Genomic DNA, 14,024 nt, shown 5'->3' with positions numbered 1-14,024 from the left:
GCCCGCCAGTGTCTTCTGCTGTGGTCAGGCAGAGCAGCGTTTGTCCTGCCGAGAAATGCGGCACGGAAGAAGGGAGTTCCAAAAGGAACAATACGAAACATAAGAGGTTTACCGTGGCTTAAGTTTCAGAGAAAAAGAGGATTACAAAGGGAAAAAATAAATGTATTTTGGTAATGACACAACCGTGACAAAAGAAATGGGCAAATTACCCCAACACACCACTTGTGAAATCGCTTCAACGGTCACTGAAACAGCCCAGCGCTGGTGTTACGCTTGGCAGCTGCTGAGCTGTGTCCACCAGCTGCTGAATGGCGAGAAGCAACTCTCTCTAGTTTAAATACTAGGTTTATGTTTGTCAGCCTGGATTGATTTAAGTTTCCTTCACTGTGTGGAGATGTATGGACAAGACAAGATAACGTGGGAGTCCTGGGGATTTGGTACAATTCGGGGGGTCAGTCCTCCCCTCCTCACAAGTGTAATTTCAGTGCTGTGGAATTACTGAAATTTCACTGCGTTTGGCCAACTGCACATCCCCAGGGCTCAGGAGAGCCGCGGCTCTCGTCGCTCCTCCCTGCGAGGAGGCATCTCGGAAGGGTTGGAAGGAGCAGAGCCTGAAGGAGGAGCTCACCCAAATGCGAGTTAATTGGGAGTGTGGTTCCCTTTGAAGCCTGAATAAATCTATGTCTCAGCAAAAAGAGTGCTACAGGTTTCTTGGTAACTGGGAAGAAACGTTACACAGATCTATCCAGCCTTTTAAGCACCTAACAAATCAGCACCTCACTGCAGACAGGAGAATGCTTATGAGCACAAAAGGGTTTTTTTGGAATGACCTATTGTCACCAAAAAAAATCTCAGATCCACAATAATGTAGTCAGGCCTGTGTAAGAACATAATCTTTTCTTACCCTTTTTTTGTGACTACTGTTTCTTATTAAAATCCTGCTTCACCTTTAGAAATTACCTCTTTTCTACAGAAACATTTTGCTGTACATGTCAGAACTCTTTGCCCAGTAATTAGCTGTTTGTTCAGAGACATACGGGCTGGCCAGACCTTAGGAGGTCACCTAATTTATCTCTGCCTGATGGCAGGATTTGATTACAACTGTCATTCCTGGTTGATGTTTGTCTATAGATGCCCAGTGACAGAATTTCTTTCAGTCCTCGGGCGCCTGCTCCACTGCCTGCCTCTCCCTAACACTGAAAGCTTCCCCTGATATCTAACCTGAATTTTACTTGTCGTTGTCTTCTAGTCCCAGCCCAATGGACCTGGAGAGCACGTGAAAGCCTTACCGTGGTACATTTCTGCACAAGTCTTACCTTAACTTGTTTCCTTACCGGTACTTTCTAGGCTCTGGTAGTTTCCTTTGCTGTGTACTGGCTTCTCTTCATCTGCTCCATGGCTTTCCTAAGTGCAGTATCTGAGCTGGACACAGTGCACGTGAGTGGAGGCTTTATCAGCGCTGTGTGGAGCGGAAGGATTGCTCCATGTGTCTTGCAGAGGACACTCGCTTTTAGCGAGCCTGAGGTGCCTTTTTCACAAGTGCGTGATATTGTTTATTCCTCTTCAGTTTATGACCCTCCAAAACCCCAGATCCTTTTCTGTGGAACAGATACCTAATCAGTTGATAATTGATTATTTATGGCTAATAATTTACAGTTGATAATGCCTAAATGCAGTTGAGAGCTTGTCCATATTGAACTGCACCCAATTGCCACCAATTTGTTAAGAACTTTCTTGATTTTAGTCTTAGCCTCCAAAGCACTCACCTTTCCCAGCTTGTGTCACCTGCACATTTAATAGGCTTCTCTGTACTTGCAATCCAGGTTGTTAATAAATGTAAGTCAGTCATTAGCCTTCTCCTCGTCCTTCCTATAACTCCATTACATATAGCCTCACTTTCTGCAGGGTCTTCTCTAGGCCCTTGGGTTGGTGTCTGCTGCTTGTCCTGCTTGTGAGCCTGTTATCCAACCCGATGGACCACAGCTCAAAGCTCTCAGCACGAGGTTAGGAAGCTGGTCTCGCTCTGGTATGGGTAACTTCTCAAAATACCACTGACATCCACATGGCTGTATGGCAAGAGCATTGGACAAGATGGTATAAAACCATTGGACAGAACCTACACAGTTTTCCAGCAACGTTTGGATTAGATTTTCTGGGGGAAGAGCAACTTGGGATATCAGCAGTGGTCTGTAGGTAGCTGGCTATAGTTTTTTTCTTTGCAGTGAGTCATTAAACATTCCCGCTCTTGCAAACATTCCCGCTTTTGCAAAGTTATTAGAGAATTATCAGACTATGGTATATAATTAACCCTCAATAAATAAAGTAGAACCATTTCTGGGCTAAACTGTGTGCTTGGATGAAGCCTTGCATCCTGTGGTTAAATCTGTAGTTCCCTTTTTCAATGCATGCTTGTCTAACTTATCATCTGCCATCATTTCTGAAGTACCTATCACATTTATACTTGAAAGACAGCAGTTATAAAAGAAACCCACAGGGAGATGACCCAGAGGACGTTTGAACAAACGGAGCAGACTCTTCACAGAACTTTTGAGACTCCACAGGTAACCTCTTGGGATATCTGTTGCGATTTGTTTTTGTCTTCTTGTACTTTGTTTGAAGACTGCAAAGGTCCCGCTTTTCAAATTCAGCTTTGCCTTACACTGGGAAATGCATCTGGAATCTGCTTCTGACCAGTTGGCTGTGAGGTAGTGGGACACGTCAGCTATAAGTAAGAAAATCATTACCTTTCAGAGGCTGTTTTCTATGGTTTGGATTTCTACTGTCCTTTAAGAAGGAGTATGCCCTTTATGAAGGGAATCTATCCTTTACCTTCTGCTTATTACTTTTTACCATATATAACCAAAACATAATATAATCAAGGCTTTTATTTGTCCTGGGAACTTACTATATCCATTTTTGTGAGGAGCGTAGTCCTCTTGTAGATTTCTAGTTGACATCTTCACTTGAATACACTTATTTTGATTCTCTTTTCAGTAATTTCTCACGTGAAACACACAGGGTATCACAGACTGCAAGGTGTTCTTACAGGTTGTGATCTTACAGTTACGGAAATGCCTCTTCCAAAAACTGTATTTTCAATCTTAGTCTGATAGCAAGAAAACTAGTATTTTTGAAAACAAGGCAGGAAAAGATAAACTGATAAGAAAAACAGGGATACTAATTGAAAACTAATCTGCATTACAGTAACATTTTATATCCAGTTACAAATCAGTAAACTGCTGCTCAGAAAATGTTAGATCTGTGTCTAATACATGCATGCTTTTAGACAGCAAAAGTACCTTTCAAAAGTTGATCTTTAGCATCTTTTCAAAAGTATAGGGTAAAGAATGTGCCCAGGAAGAATCAGAATCCTTATTTTTTGAGGACAAAGGAAAAAAATCCATAGGTAGCCAAACCCGCTTTAAGTAAACCCAAGAGAGAGCCAGCTTTTTTAGTTGTGCTAAATGCCAGAGTGGTCCTGAAACCAAAGTACGGACATTACTCAAGTTAGTAGAAGTGAATCCTGAGCAGCTGTAAAACATGAGGCTTTTTAAAGATTTTTTTTTTTTAATAATGTAGTGAAGTGATTGCTTTTTTTTTTTTTTTTTTAAAGTGAGTTCTTTTAGGAGTGGAACTAATGAAGCTTCTTTCCCAAAGTCTTGTAGTTGTACCTGATGTCTTATTTGATTAAGGCTTTGACTGCAGCTGGGGAAGCACAACCTGTCCCTCCGTCTCTCTCCTATGCGAGTGGAGTGCCCTTCGGTGGGTTCTTGTGTCTTTCTCACTGAGGTACCTGGTTCACATTACAAGAGCTTAATCTACTTGAAACTGCTTCTTAGCTGCTGGTTTTGGTTGTAGGTGGTCGTTGGGAGAGCTGCAGTGAACGTGGTGGGTGATGTTAATAGACAGGTAGCAATGCAGATGTGCATGCATGCATACAAGCACATGCACACACATCTGCACAGTTCAGAGTTGCGTTCTTGCCAGAGTTGTACTGGGGTTATTGCTAGCACGAAAATGAGAAGCTGGTTTTTTTATTTTTAGGGACTTGAAGTTGATAATTTCTTACTTTTGAATAGAGAAAAAAAGTTATTAGTGTATTTAATAGTCTCATCAGGTAAATGAGCTATACGATGTTTTTTGAAGCAGGAAAGAAAGCCTGCTGCCACTAACTTGTACAAAAGCATATTGGAAATGTGTGTCATGTTCTAGCAGTTCTTTTAATTAGCTTTTATCAGATAAAGCAGTATACATGTGGCAGAGGTGGTCAGAGATCAGGTGCCATTGTAACCTTGTGTTCAGTCCACATAATGCCCTCCAGAATAACATAATCTGGTGAAGCAGAGCTCTGTATGGTACTCAAGTAAGGAAATCCAAACCAACAGACTTTTCATGAATAGTAATGCAATAGGAAATAGTCTTGGAGGCATGGTGTAGGCATAGTACGGTGTGAATGATAATTACCTGATTGTTTGTGATTCGCATACATTTTGGAAGCACCAAAATGTCTGACCAAAATGTCTTTCAATAATCCAACATATGTAAAAGCAAACCCTGACTCCCCAGGAATAATCCGTTAGCAAACTCCAGAGGTTCAGTTAGCCTCATGCACATTTTGGCTAGCAGAATAGTAGATACATACAAAATATGAATATAGATAATGAGTGGACTTGGACATTAAGAAACACACTGCATTGTAGATTATGTGTTATTTTAATGAACTCAGCATTCATACACCATTTTGAAAAAGAGTTACTGTATAGCAGAAGTACTCCAGCTGTGATCAATTGGAGTGCTTCCAGTCTCTGGGTTATTTATTGGAGGTTCAGGGAGAACTGATGGGTTAAAGATGCTTTCTCTGCTCATTACCATCTGAAAATATTGTTTTCCATACAAGCAATTGCTGTACTGCCCCAGGGAAGTAGTGTGATTGGGCTGGGAGGCCGTATTTCTCTTCGGCAAGAACATTTTGGAAAGCTGCTGTTCTGTATTTCCATGTTGTTTATATTAGGTTATACATGAATGATTACACACAGATTTTTTTTCTCCCAGTACTTCATGAAACAATCTGTAGGAAGCATAAGAACATGCTGGTTTTAAGCATTAAAAATAGTCGTTCATTTAAATTAGAAACAAACAAAATAGTTTCTCTTACACCCAATAATTAACACTGGAGAATTAGCCTTGAGGTGAGCACTGAGACTGTTTCGTTAGCGAGCTTTATTGAAATAGAAACTGGAAAGTAAATTCCAGTAAGTAGCCATTTTATATATAGTGGCAGCTAAAAATATGATTATTTCTTTCTTGGAGAAAATGGGACTCTACTGAAAGCCAATATACCTGCACCCGACTCTCTCCTCTCTGTGGAGAGATGCTCTAAGTCCGTGACTGCTGCTCTGAACACCCACACGTGACAGTGTGTGAAACCAGTAGCTTTTTCAAAGAGGGCTGGCAAAAGCAAAGGGAGCAAAATGAAATGTGGTTGATGGTACTTATATTAAATTTAGCTATGACAAGATGCGTTTTCCTGCAAGGAAAGGAGAAGAGTCTGTCCCCTGCAAGGTGGCAGTTTCATTCCTTTGATCATGAGAATATACCATGCTCCATGGTTTGTGTGTTTAACACTTGGGATTGTGTTTATTTTTAGCTATCAGCCTCTGTAAAATGGTGACAAGGCACATACGCTGATATATGGCCGTTCTCATTTACCATCTAAAGATTATGGCCAGCATGATGAGAGTTTTTCTGATCCTCCTTTGGACAATGAACTTGGTTCAGCCAAATGTACCTCAAGCTGCAGGAGGTAAGGCATTTTCTTTCTACCAGTGTGTAGCTTTAGCACCAGTGGGTGACCAAGGCCCCTCTACGTGTTGGTCAATGCGCTATTCTACATGTGAATAAAACAGTCCATGGCATGCCATGAGTACAGGACCACAGATGACCGTGCTGTGTTAACATGCTTCCTCGGACAGTTGTACCCTGTCTCAGTTAGATTGCTCCCAGCCAGTGCCTGAGGACTGTTTTGCTTTGAGAGGGAAGAACCCTGAGGCATGTAGACGCAAGCTGTACCGTGCCACTTGTCCTCTGGGCTGGACAGTAGTTCCTGGCCTGGTTTATTCAACAATTTAATCCAGCCAGAGCAAAGGCATTATTCCAGCTAGCAATTTTACTTCCAAGAACAAAACTGCAGTTAGCTGCAGAAACATGATGACACAAAGCATCGCTGGCATAATCATGGTGTATCAACAACCCTTAATGGTGACATTTTTTGTGGGCATCTCAACAAGGAACATTAGCAGTTTTCCTAATGCAAGGTGCATGCTTAAAAATTGAACTAGTGGGCATCAAAGGTTGAAATCATGGGAGAAGAGAAGTGGGGACTGACGTCCCTCAACTGCCTTGGAGATGGTAATTAAAGGAGGACAGGCTCTGAAGAACTCTAGAAATGGAGGGGAGTAGATTGATTATTTCATTGCCTTGCTATTCATATGCTAACATTTTCCCCCAGCATGAGATCTTCCTCATTTCCATATGAGCTCCAGGAATCCCTCTTGCCCTGTCGTTTTAAATTATCATTCCCATCCTTCTACGTTTTCTTCCATTTGCGCTTAATTCCTCTGTTCATCATTTTGTTTCTTCTCTCACATATAACTTCTTGTGGCTGTCAGCCTTCTCTTAGAAAGCCCCCACGTTATGCTCTTCTGCAAGCTTATGTGGGTGAGAATTGTTCGTACGGTTGATCACTTGATCAGCCCCGTTTCAATACAGATGCTCAGTGTCCATGTGGCTATGAGGATCAAGTTGAAAAACCTGAACCTAATTAACAGCCAAATGTAATATATCATTGTGATTTTCAAGTTGAAACTGTTGTAAAAATACATTTTTTAAGCTAAGTTTTAAGTAACTCCTATTTGATGAAGTTTTGGTTGTTATTTAAAGATATTTTTCAACTATTAGAAACATTTTGTAAGAAGCTGTTGAGAGAATATAATATTGAAATCAAATTATTTGCTTGTATTGCTCATTGCTTGTAAACAGCTATTGCTCTAAATAATTCACTGGATTACTATGTTGTGAATATTTTTGTTTTCTTCCTTACAGTTCACGTTTTCCCACCTGTTAACTTCACCCTTACAGTCTCTGCATTAGCACAAGTACTTTTACACTGGAAACCAAACCCTAATCAAGAACAAAAAAACTACACTATTAGATATGATGTGAAAATCCTAAGCCCTGTGCCTGAAGAGGTAAGATAAAAAATAAGTCCAGTATCCTAAGAAGGTTAAATTCCTGTTGAGTTAAACATACTGCACCAAACCAGGGTAGAGTAGGCGTGGTAAGTCTCTTGAATGATTGGCATACTGGATCACATATTCTCTTTTATCATAAACATACGCTTTGAGCACTGGAGAGATTCCCTTTCAGCTATGCTTATGGCTACAGCTCTGCTGAGACAAGGGTAAGCCTGGGAATTGGCAGTCTCTGCAGCGTTCGTCTTGGGGGGAAGCTGGATACTGGTTTTAAGCGACATTGCTCCCCATTCAAGTCAGCTCACTTAATTCACATTAATGCTAGGGTGTCATTAAGATGTCAGATCATGTTTCATCACAGCTGTATGCTATAGACAAATTTTTGGTAAGATAAGGATCCTGCTGTCTTAAATGAGAAACCTTACACACTTCTTGTGTGGATTATTCGTACTCTCTAGCTTTGCAGTCTTTGCAGGTCCCTTAATTCGGCTTCCATCACATGTGATGCTTATTTGATGATTTTTTTTAATTTCAAGTATGATACAAAGAAGACTCACAGTATCCGAACAGCTGCACTTCACAACGGTTTCTCCGCACACATTCGGACGTTACTTCTCCATAATGACCTTCAGATGGGAAGTGACTGGGTGAAGAAAAAACTCCTGCCTCCGCCAGGTAAGAAGAAATGCAAGGGAGGTCTGAATTTTTTGTTCTGCCCTGGTCTGTGGACTAGACATCAAAAGGTGACATGTTTAATACTTGAAAAATACTGCTACACTGATCTTACAAAATGATTTAGTCCAGGCCTTTCTCTACTGCTGTGGAGCCTGGAGTACAATCTGGAGGTGTACAACGTGGGTAAGCCGTATAAAATTTTCTAAAAATTCCTTGCTAAGGCTAAGATAACCTATTTTCATACACTCTAGGATATTAAAAGCTCACGTTGCCTTGAATTGCAAGGTGTACCTGAAATATGTAATGGTGTTGGGTGGTACAGCTTTACTTAGACTGTTTGGGACTCTTCATCCATCCATAACTGATAGACCTGTGTGATAAGGAAGAGAATTGGATACAGTAGCCATAGATATAATGGACCAAAGACTGTAATCAGAATGTTTTAGCAACATGAATTTCTTACGACTTTTGTAATAAGATTTTTCTTTCTGCTTTATAATTCCTTGACTCTCTAGGTGCTCCAGAGACATCTGTCACTAATTTGTCCTGTGTTACTCGCATCACCATTTCTAGTACTGTTTCTCTCCATTGCACTTGGCTTCCTGGCCAAGGGGCACCAGAAGATACCGAGTACTTTCTATTTTACAGGTTGGTGTTTTCTCACATTCTAGTCAGCAATGGATTTCTTCAAGAGCATCATGTCTCACAAGTATTTTAATTTAGGTATGAGACGTACACTGAAGAATGTCAAGATTATATCAAAGACAAGTGGAACAGGAATACTGAGTGCAGATTTTCAGCGACTCATATTGATCCTGAAAAGGTCGACAATCTCATTGTAATACACATTAATGGGTCTAGCAAGTATGCTGCAATCAAACCTTTTCAGCAGTTATTTAACCAAAATGCCATTGGTGAGTAGAAATAATTTTTTTTTTTAAATTTAAAAATGTCTAGCAGGATTTTTGAAAGATTTGTGAGAGAATATTATTGGATTGAATAGTTCTTGATGCAGGTATGTGCTGGTTTTGCATAGACATCTTAATGAAATTGGAAGGGATTATAAGACAGAAATGGATGGTTTTAACTAACTGATTTTAAATTATAGAATGACAGAAATAAAAAGCTAGAAAATACAATTACTTATTCTGTTTGTTAGCAAAAGCATTATTTCCAATATTATTTTTCAATTGATTTAGTCAATAAACCTTCAAGTACAGTTTTTACTACCTTTTATTTTACAGCCTTTCTTTAAAAGGAGAAAGACGTGTGATGTTCAAGATAACCATGTCCTTTTAAAGAAAGGCATTAGACTGTCAAATAAAAGGTAGTATCAGCCATGACTGTCTATGATCTTTCATCCACTCAAATAATTTCTTTTCTTTCATTAGTTCCATGCCTTTCACTTTTTTGTAAACAGATAACATTTCCTTTTTTCATGGCTTTACTAAGATAAAACAGTTGACATACTTTCTTCTTAGAAATCTTCCCCACAATAGCTGCTGATCCATTCCTTTGAATTCATTCCAATTTTCAGTAACTTTCCTGGTTACATCTGTTTTTTTCCTGAAAATAAACTTTTCTAACTGTTCTATCATTATTTTAATAATGTGAAAATTAATTTAATAAATTCTGCACACACACCCCCCACCCCCCCTCAGTAATCTGGTTTTCCAAAACTTTTAAGTGGATTTTTAGAACTGTTTTCCCTTAACTATTTCCTCCAATATAGCTATTCCTCCTAAATCCTTATCTTTTCTGTCCAAAATGTGAACTAAATTCAAGGATTGTAGGTCCTACCTGGAAACACTATCAGATTGTTAATATCTAAACTTTGCTCTATACATAACTTACCAGTACAGTTTTCTTTTTGTAGAGAAAGTGAACGTTCCCAGAAATGTCACTGTATTCTTAGAGCAAAATGATCTCCTGGCCACATGGGAGAAGCCAATTTCGCCTTTCCCTAAAGAATGTTTTGAATATGAATTTCACCTCTTCAACTTGAAGTCAGGTAACAAGCAGGTAATTGCTTCTCTGATGCCCAAGTATTACATAGCATTCCTGTCCCTGAGCTGACTGTCCTATATAGCTCGAGTTTGCCTTTTTGCAACCTGGTAAAAAAGTCTTCATATGGATATGTTAAAAATTTTAAAACATTTAAAATAAAACCTGCTATTAGTACATTTTTGAAACTATGGACTTTTGGTAAAACTTGTGTCCCACTTGTGACTAGGGTTCAGCAAGTCAAAGTTTCATCAGTTTTCATGTTTTTCCTCTTTTTCTGGACGTCATTTATGTCTGCAACAAACTATCCCCAAGAGACCTAGGAAAGCAGAAGAACAAAAATTGGAGTTACTCAGTTTTATGCATCTGGGTTCAGAACAGTAGGAGGATGGACAATTCTGAAAATCTGGCATTAAGTGTCTTAAAGAAGAATGCAAAAATGAGGCATCTTTCAAGAATTTGCCCTGAAATATTGGTGTATTATCAGAGAAATTGCACCTATAAAAATAGAGATCTTACTTCAAAAGCAAGGCCAGATGCTCACTGTTAGTCTAGTAAAGGAGTTTTAAAAAAATAAAAAGATAAACACGATTAAAGTTTGTTTTCTCAATTGTTTCGTCTTAAGTAATCTATAACATTAAATATTGTTTTCCTAACAGATATTGAAAATATCCTCAAACGACTTCAGATTATGGATTGATGTTACCAACAAGTATTCTGTACAAATAAGAGCTAATCATCACATATGTTGTACGAGAGGATTTTGGAGTGACTGGAGTGAAATTATTTATGTTGGTAAGAATGACATGCTTCTGTCTTATAGTGAATATTACTACATTGCTGGAAAGCAAATGCTGCCTAATCATGAGCATTACACCAAGTAATTTTCATAGAAGCCAGGAAAATAGGTATCTGAAGAAAGAAACTGACTTGTTAATGCTAAGGGGTGTTAAATCTGTGTTCCATTAAAAATAAAAATAAAAAAATCTCCCACTCAAATTTTTGGACATATGGAGGGGTTTTTTAGACAGTGTTTTGGTTTTACATGCTTATGTTTTCCGAGATTGCTTTAAACTAGCTTAAGGCCTAAGTTCTAGGTAAGGCCTTTTAGTTGCATTACTTCTTCAGTTTTTACATGTGTTTCCCTGGCATGCATTGTGGTGTTCATGCTGGAAGTTAATATGAGTGATTGTGTCAACTATTACTTTACTGGAGGTATCTGAACTCTTAAATGTTGGGGGGGGGGGAAAGAGCATGGTTTTTGTGTCTTTGGAACATGATAATTTGCCCCACTTAGTTCTGTATTTCCTGCTTGCTGAACATGTTTTTCTGGAAATAACAGTTTCCTTATCATGGCACGTTATCGACTGTTTCTTCTTAGACATCCTCCTTTGCTCTTATCTTTTGAGTTTCTTAACTTCCTGGTTTTCACTAAAAAAAAAACCCAACTCCCTAACACTCTCCTGTTTACTGCACTTTTCCCTCTTATATCTATTTGCTAGTGAATGCGATTAAATCTGCTGGTGTTCTGCTGCCTTACTCTTGACACATCCCCTTGACCTTCCCACCGGGCTCCATGGCGCTGACAAGCCCTTGGGAAGAGAGGCTCAGCAACCCGACCCCTCACCTGGAGCAGGGGGGGGCTGACCAAACATCTCATTAATTAAGAAAACTGGGCCTGCTTATTAGCCTCATGCACCTATCTGGGAACTATTCGGATGAGACCAACTTTAAGACCAGTAGACCTCTTCTGAGCCCATACCCTGAGAAAAACACTGGCCTGGACTGCCCGTCCTGTAGCAGCAATCCTGACACAATTCTGGTTTCTTTCCTTGGGCTGTGGTGATCAAATCCTGTGAAATGCAGCCATACGCTGCCAAAGCGGGCCTTGTAAAACTGCACCTTGATACCAATTGCCTCTAAAAGGTTGTTTAGAAGCATTGCAGTCAAACAAAGCTAGATAAAAAAATCATTAGTGCAGCCGAGTGGGCTGGACACCCTCACTAACCATGCACAGCAGCCCGATACGAATCAAATCTGTGAAGCTGTAGGTACGTGTGAGCAGCCACTGCCAGGGTTCACAGTTTAAAAGATCCACGGGTCAAGTCTGGGGCTGAGAAGCACCTCAAAGCGCATTTGTGCCGTCCCAATTCTGCTTTCCCAGCAAGGCTGAAAGATTCGAGGGCCCCTCTATGACAGCCGGAGCACTTTTGGAGCTGTCTCTGCTGCGCGGTGTGACAGTGACTGAGGAACCTGGAAACATCGCCGTTACGCACGCTGCTACGCACGCACTGCATGTATCAAATACGGAAAATTCGTTCTGACGCTAAAAAAGAAAAGTTAGTCTTCCATAAAAATTTACTAAAATCTCAAAGATATCCAGAGATAGGTCCTATTACTTTAGTTTTTCTTATGAAAAGGGGTTTTTAGAGGCTTGTTGCAGTTCATTGACACAATAGAGGTTACTGCATAAGTCGCTGGGTTTCAGTACGTCCTTCAGCCAGTGATCAGCGTTGCTGCTAACTTGCTCTGTGGCTCTGAGGATGTTTCATCTGTTCCCTCCATTTCAGGCATTATGTGGACAGCTCTCACAGGGCAGGTGCCTGGGCTCATGCTGGTTCACAGTGGTGCATGGGGCTGGGCTGGTACCTCCGGGCACGTCTCGGAGAGAAGCCCGAGGAGGAGAGCCCCGGGCAGGTCCCCACAGCCACAGCACAGCCTCTGCAATTGCTGCTTCTCCCACACCTTACTCCGAGTTGCAGTGGGACTTAGTGTTGCCTGATCATACCTTTTTGAGGCCGTTGCACACCGACATAAGGTGGAAGAGACTTGGGACCCTTCCATTTTTGGTTTGGAAAACAGATTCTTCCCAGCCATCATGCTGGGAGGCTTAAAATTGGTTTATGGGACTTAACTGTTTTCCACAGTTTGCTGCCCCAGTCATCCTCAAGACTTACACGAAGCATAACTCATTGATAGTTACATCCTAAATCTTACTTTCTTGAAAGAAAAGTGGTAACCCTGAAGACAAAATAAACCATCCTAACCTGTTTGTAATTGCAAGGTTGATTGTGGTGGTCTGGAGGAGCAGGACGGATCACACGGGCCTGCTCATGGCCTCACCCACACGCTGCTCTCAGGGACTGCCGTGCAACCACAGCCGTCGGCGGAGACAGCAGGCTCAGCTCCAAATTTCTCAGAAACAAATCTGGCCACAATTGAATATTGTTTTATCTCCAGCACCAATAAACCCAACGCTCCCGCTGCTGGCTGATTTATGTCCTTTCAATTACCTGGTGCTGACACCTTGATGCATAGGACAGGTAGTTATCGTAAGCACACACGGACTCGGCAGCCTTTTGAAAACGCAGTTCAATGTAAATGTTTTTGTTATATGGCATAATGTGGCACAAAATAATGGTCGTGGTCACTGAGCAATGCCTTTTCAAAACAGAAGCATTGACCTTGATAGAAATTCCTGTGTCTGCTCACAGGCAGAGGCAGTAGAGAAATTCTTCCTGAGGAAACGTATCAGCAACCAGCTCACAAGAAAAATGGGGGGTTTCGATGTCTTTTTTACAGGCAAGTTTATGAAGCCAGAGAAATCCAGTTCCTGGCTGGAAAGAATTAACAGAAGTGAAGAATGGTTTAATGGAAAACAAACAATTTGTGCCTGAGATTATCAGCAAAACAGTCTTTGCTGAGTACCAGTCGTGTGCTCGCTGCATGGCATTGCATGTCTCAGGACAGCAGCTAACGGACCGTATCGTCCTTCTGGTGGGCCTGCCTCCTCATGCTTCTCGGCTTGTTCTCTCCTTCATGACAAATGAAGGAAATTTATTGTTGAAATTAGAAAGTCAGTTTCATGGAAATTGTTCTGGAAGCTCTGTGTTTCGTTTCTAATTCTAGATATCAAGTCTTCATTGTTTGCATGTTAATTTGTGATCTGAATATAATCACATAGAACAGCTGATGAAATCTTTTGTAGAGTGTGCTTAAAATAATCTGCATGAAAATAATGTATGTAATTTCTATTTTTTTCTTGAAATTCAGGGCAAAAGAAACTGGAGAGTCCCGTAGCCTGGATTCTTGCTG

General features: G+C 40.5%; 1 protein-coding gene across 1 annotated transcript in view; it reads left to right on the top strand.

The window, feature by feature from the left end:
• Positions 1–5,721: 5,721 nt before the first annotated feature.
• The window catches only part of IL5RA (interleukin 5 receptor, alpha), a 15,426-nt gene continuing 7,123 nt past the window's right edge, over positions 5,722–14,024 (top strand). The window contains exons 1-8 of the mRNA XM_009576347.1: positions 5,722–5,803; positions 7,102–7,247; positions 7,787–7,925; positions 8,441–8,573; positions 8,649–8,839; positions 9,802–9,947; positions 10,589–10,724; positions 13,983–14,020. Of these exons, the coding sequence (XP_009574642.1) occupies positions 5,722–5,803; positions 7,102–7,247; positions 7,787–7,925; positions 8,441–8,573; positions 8,649–8,839; positions 9,802–9,947; positions 10,589–10,724; positions 13,983–14,020 (1,011 nt within the window). The remainder of the gene's footprint in view (positions 5,804–7,101; positions 7,248–7,786; positions 7,926–8,440; positions 8,574–8,648; positions 8,840–9,801; positions 9,948–10,588; positions 10,725–13,982; positions 14,021–14,024) is intronic.

The sequence above is a fragment of the Fulmarus glacialis genome, unplaced genomic scaffold, assembly GCF_000690835.1.
Source record: "Fulmarus glacialis isolate BGI_N327 unplaced genomic scaffold, ASM69083v1 scaffold37024, whole genome shotgun sequence".
Lineage (NCBI taxonomy): Eukaryota > Metazoa > Chordata > Aves > Procellariiformes > Procellariidae > Fulmarus > Fulmarus glacialis.
Note: the sequence above shows the minus strand (reverse complement) of the source record. Positions and strands in the feature narration are given on the sequence as shown.